General features: G+C 35.0%; 1 protein-coding gene across 1 annotated transcript in view; it reads left to right on the top strand.

Moving 5' to 3' along the window:
• DMD (dystrophin) overlaps positions 1–23,801 on the top strand; it is a 1,602,346-nt gene that overhangs the window by 467,619 nt on the left and 1,110,926 nt on the right. Inside the window, exon 38 of the mRNA XM_069463910.1 lies at positions 8,558–8,730. Within this exon, the coding sequence (XP_069320011.1) occupies positions 8,558–8,730 (173 nt within the window). The remainder of the gene's footprint in view (positions 1–8,557; positions 8,731–23,801) is intronic.

Genomic DNA, 23,801 nt, shown 5'->3' on the forward strand with positions numbered 1-23,801 from the left:
CCCATGGGAGGAGGGTTGCCCCTCAAGCACCCTGATCTGCCCCTGAAGACACACACACCTCAGTAGGGTTAGTGAACCAATGAATAGGAATTTCCTTCAGGAATTAAATATAGTTAAAAAAATGTGAATTATAGGAGCTTCCAGCCATCCTCTGATGGAAGTCATTGAGAGAAATGAAAACTGAGGAATCACTAGAAAGCAATTTTGTCATTTCTTTTAAAATATAAAGTTCAACATACTTGAAACCAGAATATCATTGTGATATAGAAGTCACTTTTAGGGGTAAATGAACTAAAACAATAATAAATTTCATATTACCTTATCTTATAACTTTTGTTTTCATAGATCTGAAATTTTGTTATTTCAAGAATATTTTCCTTATTGAAACTTTTTCACTAAGAGAACACTGACAAATTTTGAAATAAAATTTTATTACTAAGGACAAACTTTAAAATAGAAGAGGAATTAGCAGATTAATGTTTGTATATATACTCCACAATCAACATATTATTTAAAATTTAACTTGGTAAGAATTGTAAACTCATGAAGGTGTGTTTGAACTTACTTCTTGGTATGAAATACAGAAGTAAAGATACTTGTAAATTATAGACATCCTCATTTAGTAATTGGACACTGATGTTTAAGCAAGTGTTCAATTGAATTTTATGTTTTGGATCTGTGAGATGCCCATTTATTTTCATGACCACAGAGAAAGGACAACAGAAACGATGCTATTTTAAATACCAGAAATCAGACTGTTATTTTTTGTAGTATTTGGGAAACAAAGAACTTTGCTACAGGTAGGAAAAGACATTTAAAAAAGCAGTAAGTTCTTTTTAAGTGTACTTTCTTCAGAAGCACTTAACAGTAAGTTCAATTTGCCAGATACCACTCTCCCTTACTCTAGCCCTGTTCAGTTTCTGCAATATCTACTTTGACATTCATACAAATAGGTTTATCATTTAGGTGGGTAATGGCAGGTTCTGTAATGAAACACTCTGACAGGGAGGGAGTAGTTGTCACTTTACATTAAATGGAAGAAAAACTAAACAGTACAAATCTACCCCTTATGGTAAAGAACAGAGCATAGTTAAATTAAGTGTTACTTGAGACCTCTATTTCAACCTGATTAGTTGGCAAATAGGTCCCTTGTTTGGTTCCCTAGATAAATTGCCTGTATTCTCTAGTTGCTCTTTTTAGCCTATTGAAGACACATACTCCATAATACTTGAATAAACAAAACACTTTTAAATTCAAATTATTTGTGTATTAATCTTCTTTAAAACCTGATTCTCTTCTTAAAGAGAGACTCACATTTTAAAAATCATTATTTTCATATCTCAAAGTTGAGGCCGATAATATTATGTCTGTGTTATCAATGGATTCTTATATAAATAGCAAGCTTTTCAAATAGAAATATGAACTCAAGCAGCATGCTCATAGATTTCTGCTTTTCCTTACTTTATATATCTGGATTTCATATTCCAGTTGTGCAAGTTAACTATCTAATTTTTCTCTATTCACGATGTTTAAATCAGGGTCTTATTTAACTTATTTGAGACTGTGAACCAGAGTTGCAATGATGCTATTTTAGCATATTAAGGACTTAAATTGTATAAATTCAAGTAAAAATGCCTTCTAGAAATTTCTTTTTTTCATATATATATTTAGTACTTCCTTTTGCAGGAAGAAAGTATAAAAATAAACATCTTACAGAATTGCAATGGAGAAGTGAGGTCAATTTATAGGGCCATGTCAAAATTAAGAAGAGAGTTAACTAAAAAGCAGATACTTCATCCTTTTGACATCATATTTTCAGATAAGATAAGGAACTATTCAGGGAGAGAAATAGAAATGCTATATTCTATAGTGATCCTAGGGATTTTTCTATCACCATAGCAACTACAGGGACTATGGCTTCATTTTTAGAGGGTCAGAAACTATAAAGATCACTTATTTCTAGACAAACTAAAATAGTAAAATGATATAAGAGATTTCATCTCTGACTTTAAACTATGGAAATTGCTACAAAATTTTCTTTGGTGCATATACCATTTTTTCTGTTTGCAATGCCTTGGGGACAAAAGTATGTACAGGGACTTTAAAAAGGATTTCCTGGACTCCAGCCAATTTTGACAGCATTCTCTGAGAATGCACCAAGGAGCTATTATCTAGATATCCAAGCAGTTTGACATCCCCTGGCCCAGTTTTTGCTTTTTGTGTTTCTCATTTAAGATAGAAAGTTTTCCTGCCTTTGCAACATGCTGCCCAGCATGGCTAAAATCATTCATAACTCAATTCTGAGCAATTCTACCATTTTCTAGAGAATTGGGAGCTCTCCAGAGACTCAGATTAAAATCAAGAAGCTTTGCAAGCTCAAATACTCAGAGAGAATATACATGTGTGTATATATGTATATATACATGTGGGTATATATGCATATATACACATACACACACACAGAGCACAGCACATCAAGGCATAATTGGATAACTTTTATATTCTAGTGGGGAAGATCCTTCTTCCTTTCCCTTAAATTTTCCCTTCATCGGTACTTACAGCTATGCATTTTAAGTGTTTGGACTCCCAATGTGCAGACAAATGTGACAGGTTGTCCAATTGGATTTAGGTAATTAGCCTGTCATTCACCTGGCTGCTTGATATAAAGTGGAGAACTTTTCAAAGGTCTGGATCTTTGCCATTGTGCTGGCAGCCAAACAAAAATGAAGTCCATGACTTACAGAATCAGGAGTCAAATCACATCAAGTGCTGGAGAAATCAGGCTTCCCAGGGCAGGTGAATTAACAGAATCAGCAAAGAACTCATGTTGGTGCATGCTTCTCGCAACTGACCTAATCAAGCTAGTGGGATGGCCCTAAACACTGAACCCAAGGTTCCAGGCTCAGAGCCATCAGAAGATGGTAGTAAAATTTTACCAGGTGAATAAAAGTAAAGAAAGAATATTAGAGACATGGAGTCCAGTGACTTTTAGGACATTTATAACAGACAACAAATCGTTTGTACCTTTTTGAAGTTTCTGTTATATTATCAGTATTCTTTTTATCAGTAATAAGATTTTCTTCAATAAACAAGTATCAGATGTCAAATACAGCAAAATGCAATGTTATATTGAACTATCTTCTATTTTGTAGTGAAAAAGGATGACAATGAAAGATAGTCTACCCTGCCCCCATTTATATTTTCCATCTTCAACTTGCTAAAATTGCTCTTGATAAGATCACTAATGACCTCCTAACTTGCCAAAGCTGACTTTTCACTCCTGGTCCTAGCTGCATTTGATTCGTCATCAACCCCTTCCCTCCTTTGGTTCTGCTCCTAGGTCTTATAACAATTACTCTTTAGGTATACACAGCTCTTTCCTTTGCCCCTGCTTTCCACAGAGGTTCATCTTTAAGCAACCTTTCTTCTCACTCTAAAAACTTTTCCTGAGAAAATTGACCATCTCTAGTGCTATTAAACAACACAAATATTCCAATGACTACCACTTCTGTATGTAAAACTGCTAGAAGAGAATTTTAACCTGCATTCCCTCAATTGAATAAATTCACAGAATATTTTTGTGTTGGCAGATTTTCCTTTTCTTTTGTATTGTAATACATGACCTGTCACATAAGTACTTTTACAACAGAAATAAATTGAGATGCTGAACAACAACAACAACAAACTGAAGGCTTTCCATCACAAAGTATATAAAAGTATACATGGACTTGAAGAGAATACCTTGAAATTTTATAAAAACCTCTCTGTCTCTGAAATTCCTTCATATCACCCATAACCATTGTATCTTTTTTTTTTTATTTAATTTTACAGAATCAAAGAGTCTAACAGTATATCTTGTTAGATACAGTATGTCCTCATAATGTATACATTATTTCTTGTACAATGATATGAAATAATATGGGAAATATTCATGATAAATTATTAAGTGAACAGTGCAAGTTAAAAACAATAGTTTCATATTTTTTCCCCATCCCCCCTTTCCCGAGTCAGCACCTTCAAGTGTTACCACTCCCCAAACGGTGCGCAATGCACTCATTGTGTAGGCATACCCCCATCCCCTCCCCCACCCCCCACCTCAGTCTGATGTCCAATTGGTGTCGTTTCCAGATTTGTATTTAGGTAATGATCAAGGAAACCAATTTTCTGGTGAGTACATGTGATGCTTGTTTTTCCATTCTTGGGATACTTCACTTAATATAATGGGTTCCAACTCTCTCCAGGAGAACCATAGAGATGTTGTATCTTCATCATTCCTTATAGCTGAGTAGTATTCCATGGTATACATATACCACAGTTTACTAATCCAATCATATATTGATGGGCATTTGGGTTGTTTCCACATCTTTGCTATTGTGAATTGTGCTGCTATAAACATTTGGGTACACGTGCCTTTGTTACAGAATGACCTTTTTTCCTTTGGGTATATGCCCAGTAATGGGATTGCTGGGTCAAATGGCAGGTCTACTTGAATCTGTTTAAGATACCTCCATAATGCTTTCCACAGAGGTTGCACTAGTTTGCAGTCCCACCAGCAGTGTATTAGTGTTCCTGTCTCTCCACACCCACGCCAACATGTGTTGTTTTGGGTTTTTTTGATAAAGGCCATTCTCACTGGGGTTAAGTGATATCTCATTGTGGTTTTGATTTGCATTTCCCTGATGATTAGAGATGTTGAACACTTTTTCATATGTTTGTTAGCCATTCTTATATCTTCTTTTGAAAAATTTCTATTCATGTCCTTTGCCCACTTTTTGATAGGGTTGCTTGATTTTTTCTTGCTGATTTTCCTGAGTTCTAAATAGATTCTTGTTATCAGTCCTTTATCTGATGTGTAGTATGCAAAAATTTTTTCCCATTCTGTAGGTGGTCTGTTTATTCTCTTTAACCATTGTATCTTACCCTATCTCTGAGCTGATATGAAAGACCTGGAAATATGGTTTTTTTGTTTGTTTGTTTGTTTGTTTTTTAAGGTTCCCATTCTGAGCCTTGACTTTTACCTCTTACACTTGACATTATCTATATTCTTACCTGCTTCTACAGCTTAATTATTGCCTATGGCAAGTCCTTCTGAACCATAGACATGAAATCTTAGAATGAGGCAGCAAACCCTCTAAGTTCTACTCTTAATCTCTTTACCATTGCCCATTCTGACTTGTGGAGTTTTCTTCAGAGCCAATCTTCTGAGAAGCTGTGAAATCAACAATAGTCTCTCCTTATATAGCCATACATGGTTAAAATCCTCCCTAATTTTGCCTGAGAGTAGGAAAGAATATTTATTTTATTAATACTTACTAAGTTTTATATTTATTTATCCAGATAGTAAACACAGGATCTCTGGATCAGAGAACACATCATTAATTACTCAAGAGCATCTTAGGGCCAGGTGTTTCTCTGTGAGCACAGGGGTTGTAGTAAAGGAGAGAAACCCCCAAATTATGGATCTTAGGTTATGTAGAGAAACTGAAATATCTGTGAGAGAGAGAGAGAGAGAGAGAGAGAGACAGATAGACAGAAGCTTTGCTCTGGAATAAAAACAAATCTTTAGAATGCAAGTTGAATATCAGCAAGGGGCTCTGGGAGATAGAAATTTTTGAACCTCTCTAGAGCAATGCACTAGTCTAATCTTCAAAGTATGTTTGCCATTCAATCATCCTTTAACTCAGTTGCCAGAGCTTTTCTCAGAAAACCTAGAAATGTGAAACTAGGTATGGTCCAACAATAGTTGCCATCTTACTCCTCTATTGAAAATCTGATTCAAATTGCCTATTATATCCATAGTCTGAGGCCCCAAAGTCTTCTCAGTATGATCATGTCCAAAACTGAACTCGTTGCTTACACACATACACAAACATGCACCCATGGAACTTGTTCATCAATTTGAAATCATTTACTCAATGACATTACTATGTATCTGGATGCCAGGCCATATACTTGAGTCATCCAAGTCATTCCTCTTCTTCACCCAACACACAGTCATTGAGTTCTGCCAAGACTCCTTCCTAAACTTCTTTCTCAATTCAACTCAAATATGGATACCAATTAGATATTCGATTAAATTAATGGATTTTTCTTAATATTGTAGACATGATAATAGTATTATGTATGCTTTCCTTAAAAAGAGTTCTTATATATTAGAAACACATGCTGAAGTATTTATGGGTAAAATTATATATCAATTTGTTTCAGAATAATCTAGTTGAAGAGGTGAGTGGATGAGAGTATAGATGAAACATAGTTGTTCTTGGAATCATAACAATTGGCCCTGGATAATAGGCTCATGGGGGCTGTTTGTGTTATTTTCCTACTTTTGTATATATTTGAAATTTTACATAAAGAAATTTTTTTTAAATCATGCTTCTGCATTAGCTAATGAATTACATGCAGAATTTTCAGTTTGAGTTTCAATGTACATTATTAAACATCCCCAACCTCTGTTTCCTGGCCCATCTTCCCCTAAGCTTGCACGTTTCCAAAAAGCCAGCCAAATATGACTACTCATGTTACCTGTCTTTGCATGTGTGTTACCTACTAGCTATAATATCCTTCCCACTTCTGCTATTCAGCTATGTCTACCCCAAATTTCACCTCTTTCATGAATCCTTTCCTGCGTCTAAGACCAAATATATAATCCCATTTCTTCTCTAAACATTTAGAAAATATTTGATATCATTTAGCCCACTCATCATATTATCTCTTCTCATCTATCTGGAGCTTCTATATTTTCATTTTTTTCCTTCAATCTCTAAATTATACCCTTTCCTACTACTATAGTAAAATCCATTTAAGACTTCTTAAAAACAAACAAAAATGTGCTTCATCCACCTTTGCTTTCCCTGTATTGTTCCTTGCACATGGAAAGAGCTCAATAAATATTTTCTCAGTTGACTTGTCTATAACAATTTAGATTAACAAAATAACCAAATTCTTATTTACAAGACTACCCAAATAAGTATTTATTTAGCACATTTCTTTGGGAATCAATATTTTTTGTAAGGATTTTTCTTTTTACATAATGAATTTGTAGTTTTTGCTTTTCCCTTAAAATATAGATAAAAATTATGGAGTTAATTCACTCACTTATTCATGTATTTAACAGAAAAGTATCTGGCATCTGCCATGTGTCAGGCAAAGGTTTGAGCTCTGGAAGCCCAAGAGAAAGCAAAACAGATAATATCCCTGTATTCATAGGGTTTACTGTAGTGGTGGATACAGACCGTTTGACATCTAATTTAATGTTAGTCATAAGTGCCACAAAGTAAAATGAATAAGAATTCAGGGAAAAGAGCAGGGAGGGTGCTGCTATTTAAAATAGGGTGGTAAAGGAAGGCTTTTCTAAGAAGAGAAAGAAGTGAGTAAATGTTGGTGAGGGAAAGTATTTTTGGCAGAGAGAACAGCAAGTGCAGAAACCTTGAAGCAAGAATATACTTGGCATACTCAAGGAATGCAATAAAGCTAATGAGGCTGAAGTTATGGACTAGGGGGAGACTAGAAAGAGATGAGGTTGGTATCAGAGCTGTAGCAAAGGAGGTAGCAAGAAGTATTCAAATTCTGGGTATGTTCTGGAAGTAAAGCCAAAAAGATTGTCCAACAAGTTGAATGCTAGATATTGAAAAAGTTAAGGATGGCTCCAAGGTTGTAAATCATAGTAATTATTAATTCATATCCATTTACTGAAATGAGAGAAACTATAAGAGGAGGAGGATTAAGAGATGGAGTTCAGAATTCTGTTTGGGCCATGTTAAGTTTGAGAGTTTTGTGAGACCTCCAAGAGTCAAGAAGTTTCTTAGATTTATTAGTCGGGAATTGAGAGGAGAGGTCTGGGCTGAGTATATATTTGGGTACCATTGTCTTATAGAGAGTAAAGTTATGGGAACAACTGTGAGGAAGTATGGACAGAGGAGCAAAGAAGTGCAAACACTGAACCAGAACTCTAATATTAAGACTCGTAAGAAGAGAAGGATCCCAATATTTGAGAGCACAATAAAGTGACTTTAATCAACAATAAGTTAGTGTATATTTTTAAATAACTAGAAGAGTGAAATTGGAAAGTTCCTAACAAAAAGAAATGTTAAATGCCTGAGGTGATGGATACCCCAATTACCCTGACTTGATTAATTCACATTGTATGCCTGCAACAAAATATCACATGTACCCTATAAAGATAAACAACTATTATGTACCCATAATAATTTTAAAAAATTTGAAAAAATAAAGAGGAGAAAGATCCAGCAAAGGAGACTGAGAAGCAATGGACATGAAGGTGCAAGAAAAACCAGAAGAGTTCAGGTTACTGAAGCCAAATGAAAGCAATTTTGAGCTGTAGGGAGGGATCAACCATATCAGGATGAGGACTGTGAATTAACTATTGAATTCAGGCACGTTGAAGTCATTGGACTTCAGGACTAATAAATTTCAAAAGTCAATAATTAAAAATTGAAAGACTACTTGTTAGTTCTGGGTTATGTATGTTTCTTTTTCTCTTTCCATAGACAGCTGATTCATTTTTTTTCCTTGTTCTAAAATTTAAATATTACAGAATATAAAAGACAATCTGCAACAAATCTCAGGTCGGATTGACATAATTCACAGCAAGAAGACAGGAGCATTGCAAAGTGCCACACCTGTGGAAAGGGCGAAGCTACAAGAAGCTCTCTCACAGCTCGATTTCCAATGGGATAAAGTTAACAAAATGTACAAGGACCGACAAGGGTAGGTAACACGTTCATTTTACTGAATGATTATACAAATGATTTGTTTTCAGGGAACTCTGCAATTTATTTCAATACCCTACATGGAAAAAAGAGATAGGGTTAAAGAGAGGGAAAAGTATCACCATCGCTGGAAAAAGGTAAGTAGAGTGAGAACAAATAATGATGAACAGTTCAGACAAATGAGCTGAAATCTAGAAATTATTCTGTGCTGAATTTAGCATTATGTTGGAGCATTATGTCATCCTCTAAAATTTCAGGTAATGTCAAAGCAGATTTGGTCACTTAATTTGAGGTGGTATAAATAATTGTACACTATATAATGTATGTCTTTAGCCAAGTCTGTGTCCTATATAATTATAGCAGTTTGATACTTAGATTAATGTGTTTAAAATATAACCTATCAACAAAAAGTTGATTTTCAATCATTGTTTTTGTTTTAGAGGGTGATGCTTCACGCGTTGCAGTAATCCCCCCACACACACACTTTTCTTTTTTTTGCTATGGGAAATTTTTTTGTTTTAAATTATGTTTTTGTTCTTGCCTTAATTAAAATATTCATCTGTTGAAGTAATATTTGGGGTGGGGGATTCACATACATTCTTTAGTCTCATATCACAAGAAAATGGGCTATTTTTTCTTTTACATTTTTCGGTTAAAAGTAACGAGGTTCTCTAATAGCTTAAAACAATTTGTTTTAAAGTTCTATAGTCTCAAGGTAGGCTTCTTAGTTATACCAAGAGGAAATCAAATCATTTGTCTAATAATTATAGGGAACCCCATAGTATTTCTCACATCTGTCCATTGCTACCCCATCCTTACTTCTACTTTAGTTCTTAGTTTACTATCTTAGGTTCCTAAACAGAGACTTCTAGCATTAATCTCAGTTGTTTCTAATGATTGGCCCCGCTTTGTTCTCAATTATCTTTCATCCAGAATCATTTTTCTAAAGTGTAAGAACTTCAGTACTGTAATCTCATTCCCCTCAGAATGAAATACTGACTCCTTAATTGAGCATAATTATCTGGTCAACCTCTCTACTTATTCCTTTTTTCTTAGCCTACTGCCCCTTCAAATTCTGCTCTGACAATATGAAATCAGTTTGCAGATCCCCAAGTGTTTTGTGACCTCCTCTGGCCTACCTGTACTTCAGGTCTCCCCTGAGATGTTATATCCTTCTTAAAATCTTAAAACTATAAGTTTATCATAACATTTGGAAACTTGGATGTTGTTTTATCATTTAATGTAATATAATATCAGTAAATCATTTATATATTTGCAAATGTTTCCAGACTTGGGTGCTACCATATAGAGTTTATGCTCCAATATGACCTACTCCTAGAAGTTACATGTTAATGAATTTGCTTACTTTTCTGTCTCTCACACAAGCTCCAAATAGACATGGGCTATGTTTATTTTGTATGAGATGCTCAGGACTAATATGGTGCCAAACATAAACTGGGTGTTCAGTGTATCTGGACTCAAGTCTTTTCCCAAAAACTTGAGAATATTTCTCCACTGGATGATCTAATAAGTTTATCCCAACTTATGTGAAAAAAGCTGGTCCCAGGTGTCCAAAGCCAGACTTTATAAAGGAAAGGAAACTCAACAACCTGTGTATATACTGCAAAAACAAAATTATAATGCCACCATAGTACACTTTCTCTCAGTATCCCACTAAGTCACTATGAACCTCTGTAGCCTACTCCAATGATCACTCTCTTTTGGGGTGCTGATTCCACTGTTGAGATGTTATTGTCTCTCTGTTTTCTTCTTCCAGTCAGTGTTTTCTCCCAGAATTCCAGGCCACACACACCATCCACTAAGAACCTTTGGGGTTTCTTGGGTAGCCAGTGATTACTGTGATACTGTACCTACCAGTCTTGCACTAAAGTAGAAGTAACACTTTCTGTTTTTGGAGGCTTCTCTTTCACTTCACTTATAAGTCATTTTTTGGCCAATGAGCCAGGCATTCATTCCCTTCTCACAAGGTCACACAGACATTTCCCTTTCAGTTCACCTTCAACCCTAGACGTAAAAGAAGCAGAAGCACTAATGCCATTCTACAGAAAGGGTACCTGAAATCTCCCCCCAAATCTGAGGTCTTTTCTATTTCTGGCAAAGGACAGAATGTCTCTAATCCCAGCAGATCCACTCCTTCCTTATCCAGAGTCTGAAAGAGATCCTCATTTTATTCCAATTGATCTCTAGGAATTGGTCAGGAGCTGTTAAATTTTCTATGACTTTTAGTCTAGTCTTAGATTTAAAAAAAAAAACTGTTTTAAGTAATTGCTTACAAGCACAGGCTCTAGAGCTCTAACATGTTTTGGAATCCTGGTTTTGCTGCTGACTAGTTATGTGTCCTTGAGCAAGTTTTTTAACTCTTATGCTACACAAGTTCTTTATCTATAGAATGAGATAAGAATAGAGCCTAAGTCATAGGGTTGTTACAAGGACTACTTGATACAAGGCATGTAGAGAGCTTAGTGGATTGCTTATATATGATAAGCAGCTAAAGTTAGCATTTTTGATAATGAAAATGGTGATCTTATGGCTCTGATAGTCTTGACACCTATTAATTCATTCCTCTACTCTTTCAAATTTTCCTGAGTGCCAAAGAGGCATGAATTAGATTCAGTCTCTGCTTTGAAGACCTTTGTAGTCTTGGGGAGAAAATGGACAACCAGCCAGTAAAATAAGGGTTGATAGATATGAGCTACGTCCCTGGGGAATGGAATGGAAACATCTTACTCAGGCCCAGGAATAAATCAAGATCTATGGACTTTTCAAGATTATGAGTTACAACTAACAGAAATTACACTGGTTACCTTAGGTAGAATTATATTATTTACCAGAAGGATATCAGATAGCTCATGGAATCAATGGGGAAGCCTAAGAGCCAGGTTTAAAAATGAGCAGAAACTATCAAATAAGACCAGGCAAGTATCTAGAAACACATCTATCATCAAGCCATGAGGTAAATTCGAATTATTTTGCTGCCATGGCTATGGTCCACTGCTGCACTAAGAACAGCATTGCACCAGACATTACTTGCTGCTATCACTGCCAAAATGTATCTAAATTATTCCTTCTTTTTTGTGTCACTCACTCTACAATTAAGGTCTCTTGCAGAAGGATCTGGTAAGTCAGAGGGTTTCTTTTTTTTTGGTTTGTTTTTTTGTTTTTATTCTGTAAAGAGAACAGTTGGCAAATGTTTTAGTCTTTGCAGGCCATGTAGTTTCTGTCATAATTACTCAACTCTGCTGTTTATAGACTGAAAGAAACCATAGATGGTGCATAAATGTATAGGCATGGCTTGTTCTGATAAAACTTTATTTACCAAGATAGGTGGCCAAATTTTGCTGGTGGGCTATAAATTGATGACTCCTGTTAAAAGGGAGGTTTAGATTATAGCACTAGGTTCTACCTGACAGGAGTCAGGGAAAATAAATAGCTGGAATTAGTTCTTCACTGTAGTGGTAGTCAGGGCCTTATGTCCTACCAAGTCCTATACAATGGCATATACTTGAACCCTAGGAGACATTTAGAAGCTATGCATTCATACATACAAAAATGTTCAGTATCACCTTCATGTTGGGTTCTCAATAAAAATGTGCCAATTTTTTAAATAAGCCAAATTGAGTTTAAACCAAAATATGTTTGAACCAGTAAGAAGGGCTACATTGGCATTTTTTCATATATGGTATATGTATGATAGTATTAATCAGCTATTACCACAATAAAGCTATGATGTGAATTACTTCAAAACTCAATGGTTTAAAATATCAGGCATTTCTGGGTGTTTTGGTTGCTTGTAGTTTAGCTGATTCAGGCTGGGAATGGTTGAGAAGCTCTGCTTCAAGATGTGGTTAGCTGAGCTAGGCTCCTGGATGCATGTTGGATTAAAGCCTGCTACATATGTCTTTACTCTGGGCCTACAATGAATGGTCAGTGGCATGCTCCTTTTGTAACAGATCACCAAAGAATGAACCAAGCCTAACCTCCTAAGAGCACATATGGCCTGTGCTCCTGTGAATACCATTTACAGTCTATGGCCAAAGCAAATCACGTGGCCAAGACTGACATAAATAGAATGGGAAAGTAGCCTCTTCCTGTAGTGGAAGGGAAAAAGATATAAATATTTGATGAACAATAATCTAAGTGTTAGCTATAGTTAATAGTTTATAACAAAGGATTATTTTGCAGTTAGAAAATACCTTAGTGATTTTGTCCTGCTTCATTACTTTATAGGGTAGAAAAATAAATCTCAAAGATGTTAAGTGACTTACTCAAGCATATCTGCATATTTTTCTTTCACTTAAATATTTATCTCTAATTGGTTTGCATATTTTATTCACAATAAATTACAAATAAGAGGAAATGCATTAGATTCTCAGCAATCCTAAGACATAAATTCTGAGACTGTCATTCATCACCAAATTCATGAATGTTATAATTGTAAAACTCACCTTTATTAAATGTCATAAAGTAAAATAGACATTACTCTTTAGGTAAGGGCAAGAAGAGAATTAATAGCCAGACTGATTTGTGACCACTTACTCATTATCTAAGGGACCTACTTCTATACATTGTCTTCCAGCAAATAGAATTTCCTAATTTGTAACTCACCAAGTTACAAATTATCAAAATATTAAAAGCAGCTCCTTTCCACGGAAATTCTGATGGTTCACAGATAGTCAACAGAATGTTAAAATCCACAAACACTATGAACTTATGGATAGATAAATATATATGCAAGATCAATATTTAAATTTTTGGAAAATTAATGTTACTGCTAAATTATCTTTTCATGTATTTTTGGTGGGTTACTAACTTCTGATAAAATATACCTGTAGAAAACATGTAAAAATAAATAATTAACATAATGTTTATCTAATATTAGAGAAACAAAGCCCTTTTCTTCTTTCAAAAAACACTTAAGAAGAGCCTACTAAGTGTCAGATGCTATGTTCTGTTGTCTTTACTTTCTTTTTGATACCATCTTTACTATCCCTCAAGCCATTAATGAATCTGTGTCACTTTCAGGAAATTACTCCCCAAAGCCTAAGGGGATAATACAGTTAAAATGAGATAATAAAAATGAAAGCAGTTTCTAGACTACAAATTGCTGTGCAGCCATAAGATGGCATTATTGTGTAACAACAAGGTTCTGATCTGTCATGAAGAACATGATATTTTAAAATCAGTATTCCTTCTTGGAATTCCATTTAGTCAGAAGTTTTAGGGTGACTCACCCATCCATAAAAGTAGTTAAATTCAAGATGATTATGAGCTTCAGATATGATCTAAAATAGACATGAGACCAAGAGTATTGATTCTTATAATATTGTATTTCTAGAGCAAAAGAAAATCTCAAAAAAATTAGGGAAAGCAGTATAAGGGCATTTAAAAATCAAAGTATTTTACCAATGATTCTTCATAAAATAAATAAAATATTGAAAAATAAAAAATATAAACACCATGTTGCATAAAATAAGTAAAAAATAAGAGAATATATAGTGTTTGAATCCATCTATATGAAACTCAAATACAGTCATATTGGGGGTTAGAGGTTGGATGATATTAACCTTTATGAGGAGTTGTGATTAATAGGGCAGAAGCAGGTTTCTGGGATATGAGTAATGTTTTGTTTCTTGATCTGGATGGTAGTTACACTGATATGTTTCCATTAAGAAAGCTTATGGAACTAGATACTTATAATGTGTGTACTTCTCTATGTAAACGCTGGACTGGAATGAAATTTATACTTATATTTTTAAAATAATAAATATATATCTTTTTAAGTACAGGGACTAAATTCAGAATTTTATTTTTATTTATTTATATTTTATTTCAGAATATTATGGGGGTACAAACATTTTGATTACATATAATGCCTTTGCTTCACCCAAGCCAGGGCTACAAGTGTACCCTCCCCCCATATAGTGCACTCCGCATTCATTAGTTGTGAATTTATCCACCCCCACCCCCCCACCTGACCAGCACCCAGTGAATATTACTACCATGCGAGTACCTTAGTGTTGATCAGTTAGTACCAATTTGATGGCGAGTACATGTGGTGCTTGTTTTTCCATTCTTGTGATACCTCACTTCAAAGGATGGGCTCAAGCTCTATCCAGGATAATATAAGATGTGCTAGTTCACCATTGTTTTTTGTAGTTGAGTAATATTCCATGATATACATATATCACATTTTATTAATCCACTCATGTATTGATGGGCACTTGGTTTGTTTCCACATTTTTGCAGTTGTGAATTATGCTGCCATAAACATTTTAGTGCATATGTCTTTATTATAGAATGTCTTTTTTTTTCCTTTGGGTAGATGTCTAGTAGTGGGATTGCTGGATCAAACGGTATTTCTATTTTTAGCTCTTTGAGATCTCTGCAGATTACTTTCCACAGGGGTTGTACTAGTTTGTTTCTTTTTTTTTTTTTTTTTTTTTGAGACAGAGTCTCACTCTGTTGCCCGGGCTAGAGTGAGTGCCGTGGCGTCAGCCTAGCTCACAGCAACCTCAAACTCCTGGGCTTAAGCGATCCTACTGCCTCAGCCTCCTGAGTGGCTGGGACTACAGACATGTGCCACCATGCCCGGCTAATTTTTTGTATATATATATTTTAGTTGTCCATATAATTTCTTTCTATTTTTAGTAGAGATGGGGTCTCACTCTTGCTCAGGCTAGTCTTGAACTCCTGACCTCGAGCGATCCACCCGCCTCGGCCTCCCAGAGTGCTAGGATTACAGGCGTGAGCCACCGCGCCCGGCCAAGGAAAGTTAGGTTGTACTAGTTTGCATTCCCACCAGCAGTGTAAGAGTGTCCCAATCTCTCCATATCCATGACAGCATTTGTTGTTTTGGGACTTTTTGATAAAGACCATTCTCACTGGATTTAGGTGATATCTCATTGTGATTTTGATTTGTATTTCCCTAATGATTAGTGATGTTGGGCACTTTTTTATAAATTTGCTGGCCATTATTCTGTCTTCTTTTGAAAGGCTTCTGTGCATGCCCTTTGCCCGTTTATTGATGGGATTGTTTGATTTTTTCTTGTTGATTTTCTTAAGTTCTATATAGATTCTTGTTATCAGCCCTTTATCAGATGTATAGAATGCAAGTGTTTTCGCCCATGCTGTATGTTGTCTATTTGCTCTGATGATAGTCTCCTTGGCTGTGTAGAAGCTTTTTAATTTGATCAGGTCCCATTTATTTATTTTTGTTGCCACAGTGATTGCTTTGGGGGTCTTCCTCATAAATTCTTTGCCTAGGCTGATGTCTATAAGAATTTTCCCAACATTTTCTTCTGGAATTTGTAAGGTTTCATGCCTTAGGTTTAAGTCTGTTATCCACTGTGAGTTGATTTTTATGAGAGGTGAGAGGTGGGGATCTAGTTTCAATCTTCTGAGTGTGGTTATCTAGTTTTTCCAGCACCATTTATTGAATAGGGATTCTTTTCCCCAGTGTATATTTTTGTCTGTTTTGTTGAAGATTAAATGACAATATGAGGATGGTTTTATATCTGGGGTTCTCAGTCCTGTTCCAAAGGTCTATGTCTCTGTTCTTGTGCCAGAACCATGCTGTTTTGGTTACTATAGCCTTGTAGTATAGCTTGAAGTCCGGTAGACTGATGCCTCTCAATTTGTTATTTTTGCTTAAGATTGCTTTGGCTATACGAGGTCTTCTCTGGTTCCATACGAAATGTGGAATTATTCTTTCTAGATCTGTAAGAATGATGATGGTATTTTGATAGGGATTGCATTAATTCTGTAGATTACTTTAGGTAGTATGGACATTTTAACAATATTGATTCTGCCAATACATGAGCATGGTAGGGTTTTCCATCTGTTTACATCTTCTACAATTTCTTTTCTCAGTGTTTCGTAGTTCTCCCTATATATGTCTCTCACCTCCTTCATAAAATATATTCCTAGATATTTAATTTTCTTTGATGCTATTGTGAAAGGTGTTGCACCTTTGATTTGATTTTCGGCTGGACTGTTTCTGGCGTATTTGAATGTTACTGATTTGTGTGCATTAATTTTGTATCCTGAGACTTTACTGAATTCATTTATCAGTTCCAGGAGTCTCTTGGTTGAATCCTTGGGATTTTCTAGATAGCATATCATATCATCAGCAAAGAGTGGGAGTTTTGGCCTCTTCTGTCCTCATTTGGACACCCTTAATTCCCCTCTCTTGTCTGATTGCTCTGACAAGGACTTCTGGCACTATGTTGAATAGATGTGGAGATAGTGGGCAACCTTGTCTGGTTCCGGTTCTAAGTGGGAATGCTTTCAATTTTTCCCCATTCAGTATGATATTGGCTGTGGGTTTGTCATATATGGCCTTAATAATTTTAAGGTATGTCCCATCTATGCCTATTTTGTTATGAGTTTTTCCTAAAAGCATGCTGGATTTTATCGAATGCTTTTTCTGTGTCTATTGAGAGAATCATGTGGTTTTTATTCTTGCTTTTATTTATGTGGTGAATTGAATTTATAGATTTGTGTATGTTAAACCAACCTTGCATCTGTGGGATAAAGCCCAACTGGTCATGATCAATTATTTTTTTGATGTTCTGTTGGATTCGATTTGCTGAGATTTTGTTGAGGATTTTTGCATCTATATCTATGAGGGATATTGGTCTGTAGGTTTCTTTTTTTGTTGTGTCCTTTCCTGGCTTTGGTATCAAGGTGATATTGGCTTCATAGAATTAGTTGGGGAGGATACCATCCTTCTCAATGTTGTGGAATACTTTCTGCAGTATAGGTATGAGTTCTTTGTAAAGTTCATTAAATTCAGATGTGAACCCATCTGGTTCGGGACTTTTTTTCTGTTGGAAGATTTTTAATTGCTGCTTCAATTTCTGTGCTTGATATTTGTCTATTCAGAAATTCTGTTTCTTCCTGGTTGAGCCTAAGAAGGTTGTGTGTTCCTAAGTATTTGTCCATTTCCCCCATGTGTTGTGGTTTTGGAGCATATAGATTTTTATAGTATTCAAAGACAACGTTTTGTATTTTTCTGATGTCTGTAGTGACTTCTCCTCTTTCATTTCTAATTGAATTTATTAGAGTCCTTTCCTTTCTAGTTCTTGTCAATCTAGCAATAGAATTTTATTTTTAAATGAATATATAGCTTTAGTAAAAGCAGACTATATTGTTCTATTTTTAGCATTTTACCATGGACCCCAGAACATTTTATCATTGCCCAGTAAAGATTGTCAGATAAGTCTGTAGGCTTCAGAGAAAGTCTTTTCCAAATGTGTCACCATAATGTTGGCACCACGGTGCCACAGGTCAATAAGATGTTGAGGGTGGGAGAGCTGGGAGTTGCTTTCCCAGGGATTTCTCCATTGTTAAGTTCCCTTAGTGCCGAGCCTGCAGTAGTAAAGCACTCACAGGCTCTAGCTACCATTTGTACAACGTGAAGAAAAATTAGACAATGAAAAAAATGAAAAGAGAGAAAACAGGAGTAGAAACCAAAGAAATTTGATATGAAGAGAAAGTATCTTAATCATCTCTGTATTCAGACGCTTGGAAACAAGCATGCAATTCTGAAGCCCATTTCTAATGCCAGCTTCTCATAAACATTTGCTATCTCAGTTGCAATTTTTCTACTGAGGCATTCAATAAATATTTTTCTCTCATGTCAAGGTAAGGGAAGTAACCCCACTAACCACAGAGGGACAGAATAGTATACTAATCCTCATGTCATCATCATACAATTTTATCCTCTGAAGTGGAAGCTAGAGGGACAGATGCATAATCTGGGAGCTTTTCCAGAATTGTTTGTTCCTAAATGAGACATTCAGCTATAGAAGCATTAGCAGCCTCTTCTATTTGTCACAATGCCACATGTACTTGGGAAGATACATGATAAGCACATACAGGATGCTGATGACTTTTGGTTAACATTACAGTCTTAGAACTAGTTGATACAATATTTGAAGATTTTTATGCAAGATTGGACCTTCCTTCCTCCCTCCCCCAGCCAGGTATATATGTATATTTGTGAATAAGTAATTCTGTTAGTTTCTGAGCTTAGTAGAATTAAGAAGTGAAGGGTAAGGAAAAACATGTCCCGAACATGGGAAAGTTATTTATATCCTATTCCATAATCATTGTTTCACTGACTGAAAGAAAGAAAATCCATCCATTTGGTCATGGGGATGATGTAGAGGGAGATGTGGTAGATTGAGGAAGATGTAAAATTTTCTACTTATGTCCCACTTTTTTGAACTGTTGAAATGAATGCATATGGGGAAGGCTTCTGTTTTGGTTTTCATCCTCAAGATCTTTTTTGAAAATCATTATTTATTAAATGACTAATTTGATACAATTAATTTTTAAAACTTAGCTATCTATTAAAAAAATCAATGGAAAACTTATCACATTAGATGTATCAAGATACATTCTTATAAACAGACGTACAGACACACTTATGAATTCACCCAAACACTGGAAGTATTTAAAAATTTATTCTTAACTTTCAAGTTTTTCTCCAGTTAAGTATCTTGTTCACTATCTGCTCTCCTACATTGGTCTACATTGATTGGTCTGATTTATTTTGTTAGGTCCTGGATATCAGAAACCACCTCAATTTTGCTTGCTTGTACAATGCTCAATAGAGTACACATGGGTAATCAATACTACTTAACAATAATGATGGTGATGAAAACTATAATTTGACAGCATCAACATGCTACATATGCCAGAAATAAACCATTGTGAACTTTGAGAAAAACAAATATCTTACTAACCTGTCGTTTTTTATAATCTCCCTTCACCAAGCTTAGCCTCTATATTATCCTTTATGCCATATCTAAGTTTCCATTTGCATATCTCAGTTTAGGGCTTAACTTCTCCCCCCACACTACCTTCTATTTCATGCTGCTCTGTTCAAGTGTTTATATTTCTGCCCAGGCCGTGTATAATCTAAACTAATCCCTCTCTATTGTAAATGTCTTTTGCTGGCCAGTCATTGCACTTTGCATACCACTGAGAGAGCGATTGTGAGCCAAATAGAGGAGCTTTTGTGTCTACCCAGCAGCCCAAAATGAATTGTATGATTTGACTATTGATGCCAATTACATGGGATTTTTACCACCAGAAGCAAAGCTTTAAACTGCAGATAATTAACCCCATATAGTTGGTGTTAGGTGGTATTTAATTTGAGTACATTGACCGTCAAATGATTTCCTTAAAACAAACCAATCAACAAACAATATCCTTATCCCATAAGTGTGATTTTTTGAGATGCTTTCAAACATGAACCATTCAGTACAGTGTACCATTTAAATTAGATACCTAAACTAGCCTTGATTTGTATTTACTTGTTTACTTATAAATATAATTTCTGCTGTATTCTTAGTCATCAAGAGCAGGTGGTGAAAAAATGGAATGAAGGGAATCTGTTATATTTATTAAATGAAGGAGCTTTTTGAAATGCATTAAATAGAAGTTTGTTTCTGTCCATCAGCTTATCTTCTGTATGTTCCTATTACTAGTTCAAAGCACTTAAGAGTTGCAGAATGATTTGCTTTTTATGATCACCATTTCATACAGGATCATTTGCCTTATATCTTCAACATTTTCAGATTCTTATAAATCTTTCTAGTTCACATAGAGGTTAGTTTAAAACTTGCTTCAGATAAGAAATTGACTAGATATAAAAATTCACATAATCTCAGAGTTAACTATAGATCAATATCCTGAATATTTTACTTCGAAGTAATTGAACATTTTTGTTTCCCAGGGTAGTTGCATACACACATTTCCATTCTTCACCATAGATGATTCTAGTTCTTCATTGTACAAGGGGACTATATTTGCTTGTTGGTTGTCTAAATAAACTTGTATTTTTGTTATTGTCAAAGAAAAAAGGTTCTGATATAGAAACAGATTTTATGTCTATACGACTAACCTCATTTTGGAATGCCCTGATGCCCTGATTCAACTTTACTCGTGGTGTGTTTCTTGGCTTTGTAATGTCAAGTATTTCCTTTCTCTCAATATACATTTTTTTCTCAACCTGGAGTAAATGAGTTTTTGAAGATGTTACTATAAAATAAAGGTGTGCTAAATGTAATTTTCTTAGAAACTCTCTTTATTTTATCAATTGTAATTTACTTTGGCTGAGAGTTATAGAGGCCCAAGGTAACAATGCCCGAAATAGGACAGAATCATATTCTTCTCTCCTGAAAAAAACTGGGAATGTATAGCCGAGGCAGGTACGGTGGTTCTGCTCATTCTTGCTTTGTACCCAGCCATCTTTATATGGTAGATTATTAACCACATGTTGCAAGATGGAGCTCTCACCCCACATCCACATTCCAAGAAGAAGGATGGAAGAAGGTAGGGAGAGGGGCAAAGGGTGTATGTCAGTTGTCTTTTAGGGAAGTTTACTGGGAGTTACCACATTGTATTTCCACTTGTACTTCATTGGCCAGCAGTCAGTCACATGGCCACACCTAAGTTGCAAAGGAGGTTGGGAAATATGTTTATTCCATATGTTCTCTGCTAAAAAGTGTTTAATTATAAAAAAATTAAAAATGAATATTGAAAGAGAACTAAGTCTTCAACATATACATAAAGAGTGCTTTGTTTATTTTTTAAGCAGCCCCAGGGAATATATAAAAAGGGTAGCTATGTCTAGGTTTGATTCCTCCCTCTTTTCTTTCATAATTTTATTAAATCTGATTCAGCTAGCATCTTACTCTGGCTTCCTGAACTCTGCCAATATAAAAGTAGAAGTTTTAATCATTTCCCTAGGTACCCACTTTTCTATGTCTCCACATTCTCAAAACAATTTCTCATTAATCAAATTTTGTTTGACTCGACCTAAGCCACTTCTTGGGAAAGGAGAGAGATGAAGAACTTGGTTGTCATAGTGCTCATAGATTATATATTCCCTGTATGCTTACAGGGATAATGCTTCCCTACCCTATCTTTTATTACAGTTGCGTCATAAGTTACATATGTTAGATAATGTTAGTTAGGAAGTTTAGCTTGCTAACTCCATGAATGACCTCTATAAAACGAAGATCTAAGCATAATGCTAAAATGAAAAAAAAATGTACTGACAATTTAAGGACATCCCCTTTTCTGGACATGAAAGATGGATATTGCATAAGATAAAATAAGTTGTTTCTTGGATTCAGAGCCTTACATACTTCATTTTATTCTCAGGAGAAACTTATTTTGCAGATGAAGAAATTGAGTTCTAGAGAGAATAAATAGTTTTCTTAAGCTCATACAAGAAGTATTTACCAGATTTTATATCTTGACCTGAATTATGAACTGTTTTCAGCTGCATCCCCTGCCTCCAATGCATTTCGATAGGTTTCTTACATTCAAAAATTGTGTTCTATCTGCTACATGTTATTCTTCAGTAGCACCAATACAAATACATATAAAAACTTTTTTGAACTCTAAAACCACAGTGCCTTAAAAAGTTTCCAATTTAGAAGGTGGTAACTTCATGTCCAATGTCAGTAGAAATGGATTGTGATTGTAAGATGCTTAGCAAAGCCAAGTGGTAAAGGAACTTCTGAAGTGTTTGAGGAGCCCTAACTTGTTCTTTAGCAAAGTCCTACTCATCATTCAGGACTCATCACAAATATTACCATTTCGAATCCACCCCCCATCCCCCCACTCTGCTCTCCATCAGTTATTCCATTCTCTGGGTTTTTCAAACTTTGCATTCATATATTTCTCTTACAGGTTCTTATCACAAGTTTATATGTCTTACATCACTGTGTGCAACTCTGTACCATTCAGTAGAGTTTTTATTCCTACAGGGCAGAAACTCTGCCATATACCTTTTGTTATCCCCAAGCTGAACATAGTATGATTCCATGGTAGCTGCTTAACACATGTTAATTTTTATTGATAAACCCTTAAATGTAAATGATAAACATCTCACTAAAATATTGTAGTATTTTAGAATGAATAAGCTTCTTGAGAAACTCTTTGCTTAGCAGGAATTACATTTTCATCATAAATAAAATATTAATGTAGTGTAAATGTCCACATATTTGCTTTCATTTTGCTGTAATAAGGCCAAATTATGACTTTTAGGTATGGATATTACAATATATGAAAAAATCTGGGACTTTGATATTTTCTTCTAGCTAGGATATTTGAGAGACATAAATAGTCTTTCATAGAGAAAAATATACTCATTAGCCACTAAAGTCAACAGAACATTCTGGTGGAAGGTTGTTTGTTTACCTGCTTGTATGTTTGCTTGTTTTATCTTCTATAGTGGGGGGAAGTTTGTCGCAATTACAAAATTCTAACACTTTTAAAAATCTGTTTACTCTATGAGAATTGAAAATTCTTGCCTTTAAGGCCAATTTTCACAAGAATTATTTTTTATTAGTTTTAGTTTATCCATGGACAGTCTCAAATTCCTCTTGAAAACATCAGTTTCCTCAAGGGAAAACTTCCCATTACAAGCCAAAGATGTGGTTTTTGAGATATTTCTGCCTGAAATAACAAGGCTTAAAATATTCTGTGTGGTATCCTAGAATGTCAAATTGACAGTTTAGATGGACTTGTAAAAATTCTCAGCGTTTGAGTAATTTGTATAGTTTAATAAAATTAAACTATAATATCTTTTTTTACAAAATGGTAAATTTTGTCTGTTGCATTTCTCTTGAAATGCTTTATTTTTTTCTTTCTTTCATTTGTCTTTACCTAATATTCAAAAGTATAGCCTAGCACTTAGAAACTAAGGATGGCCATTCTGTGCCCTTTGTTTTAAAGACATTCTGAGGTAATCAGAGATGTAATTCTGTGATTTTTATAAGTACCTTCCATAAAGTAGTAACACCCTGATAAGAACATAGATGCCAACTCTCATTTTTATCACGTCTTCTTTTTCCTATTTCCTAGTAATGTACGAGTGACCCAAGGTAGCTGTCCATAGGCCTTTACCAAAGTCTGCCAATATTGGTCAGCTACAGTCACAACAATTCTGTGTAAAAAATTCACCCAAACATATTAATAAGTAATGATCTCCATATTCACAGGGCTACTCTGAGTAAACTCTGC

This window comes from Eulemur rufifrons, chromosome 30 (genome assembly GCF_041146395.1).
Source record: "Eulemur rufifrons isolate Redbay chromosome 30, OSU_ERuf_1, whole genome shotgun sequence".
Taxonomy (NCBI): domain Eukaryota; kingdom Metazoa; phylum Chordata; class Mammalia; order Primates; family Lemuridae; genus Eulemur; species Eulemur rufifrons.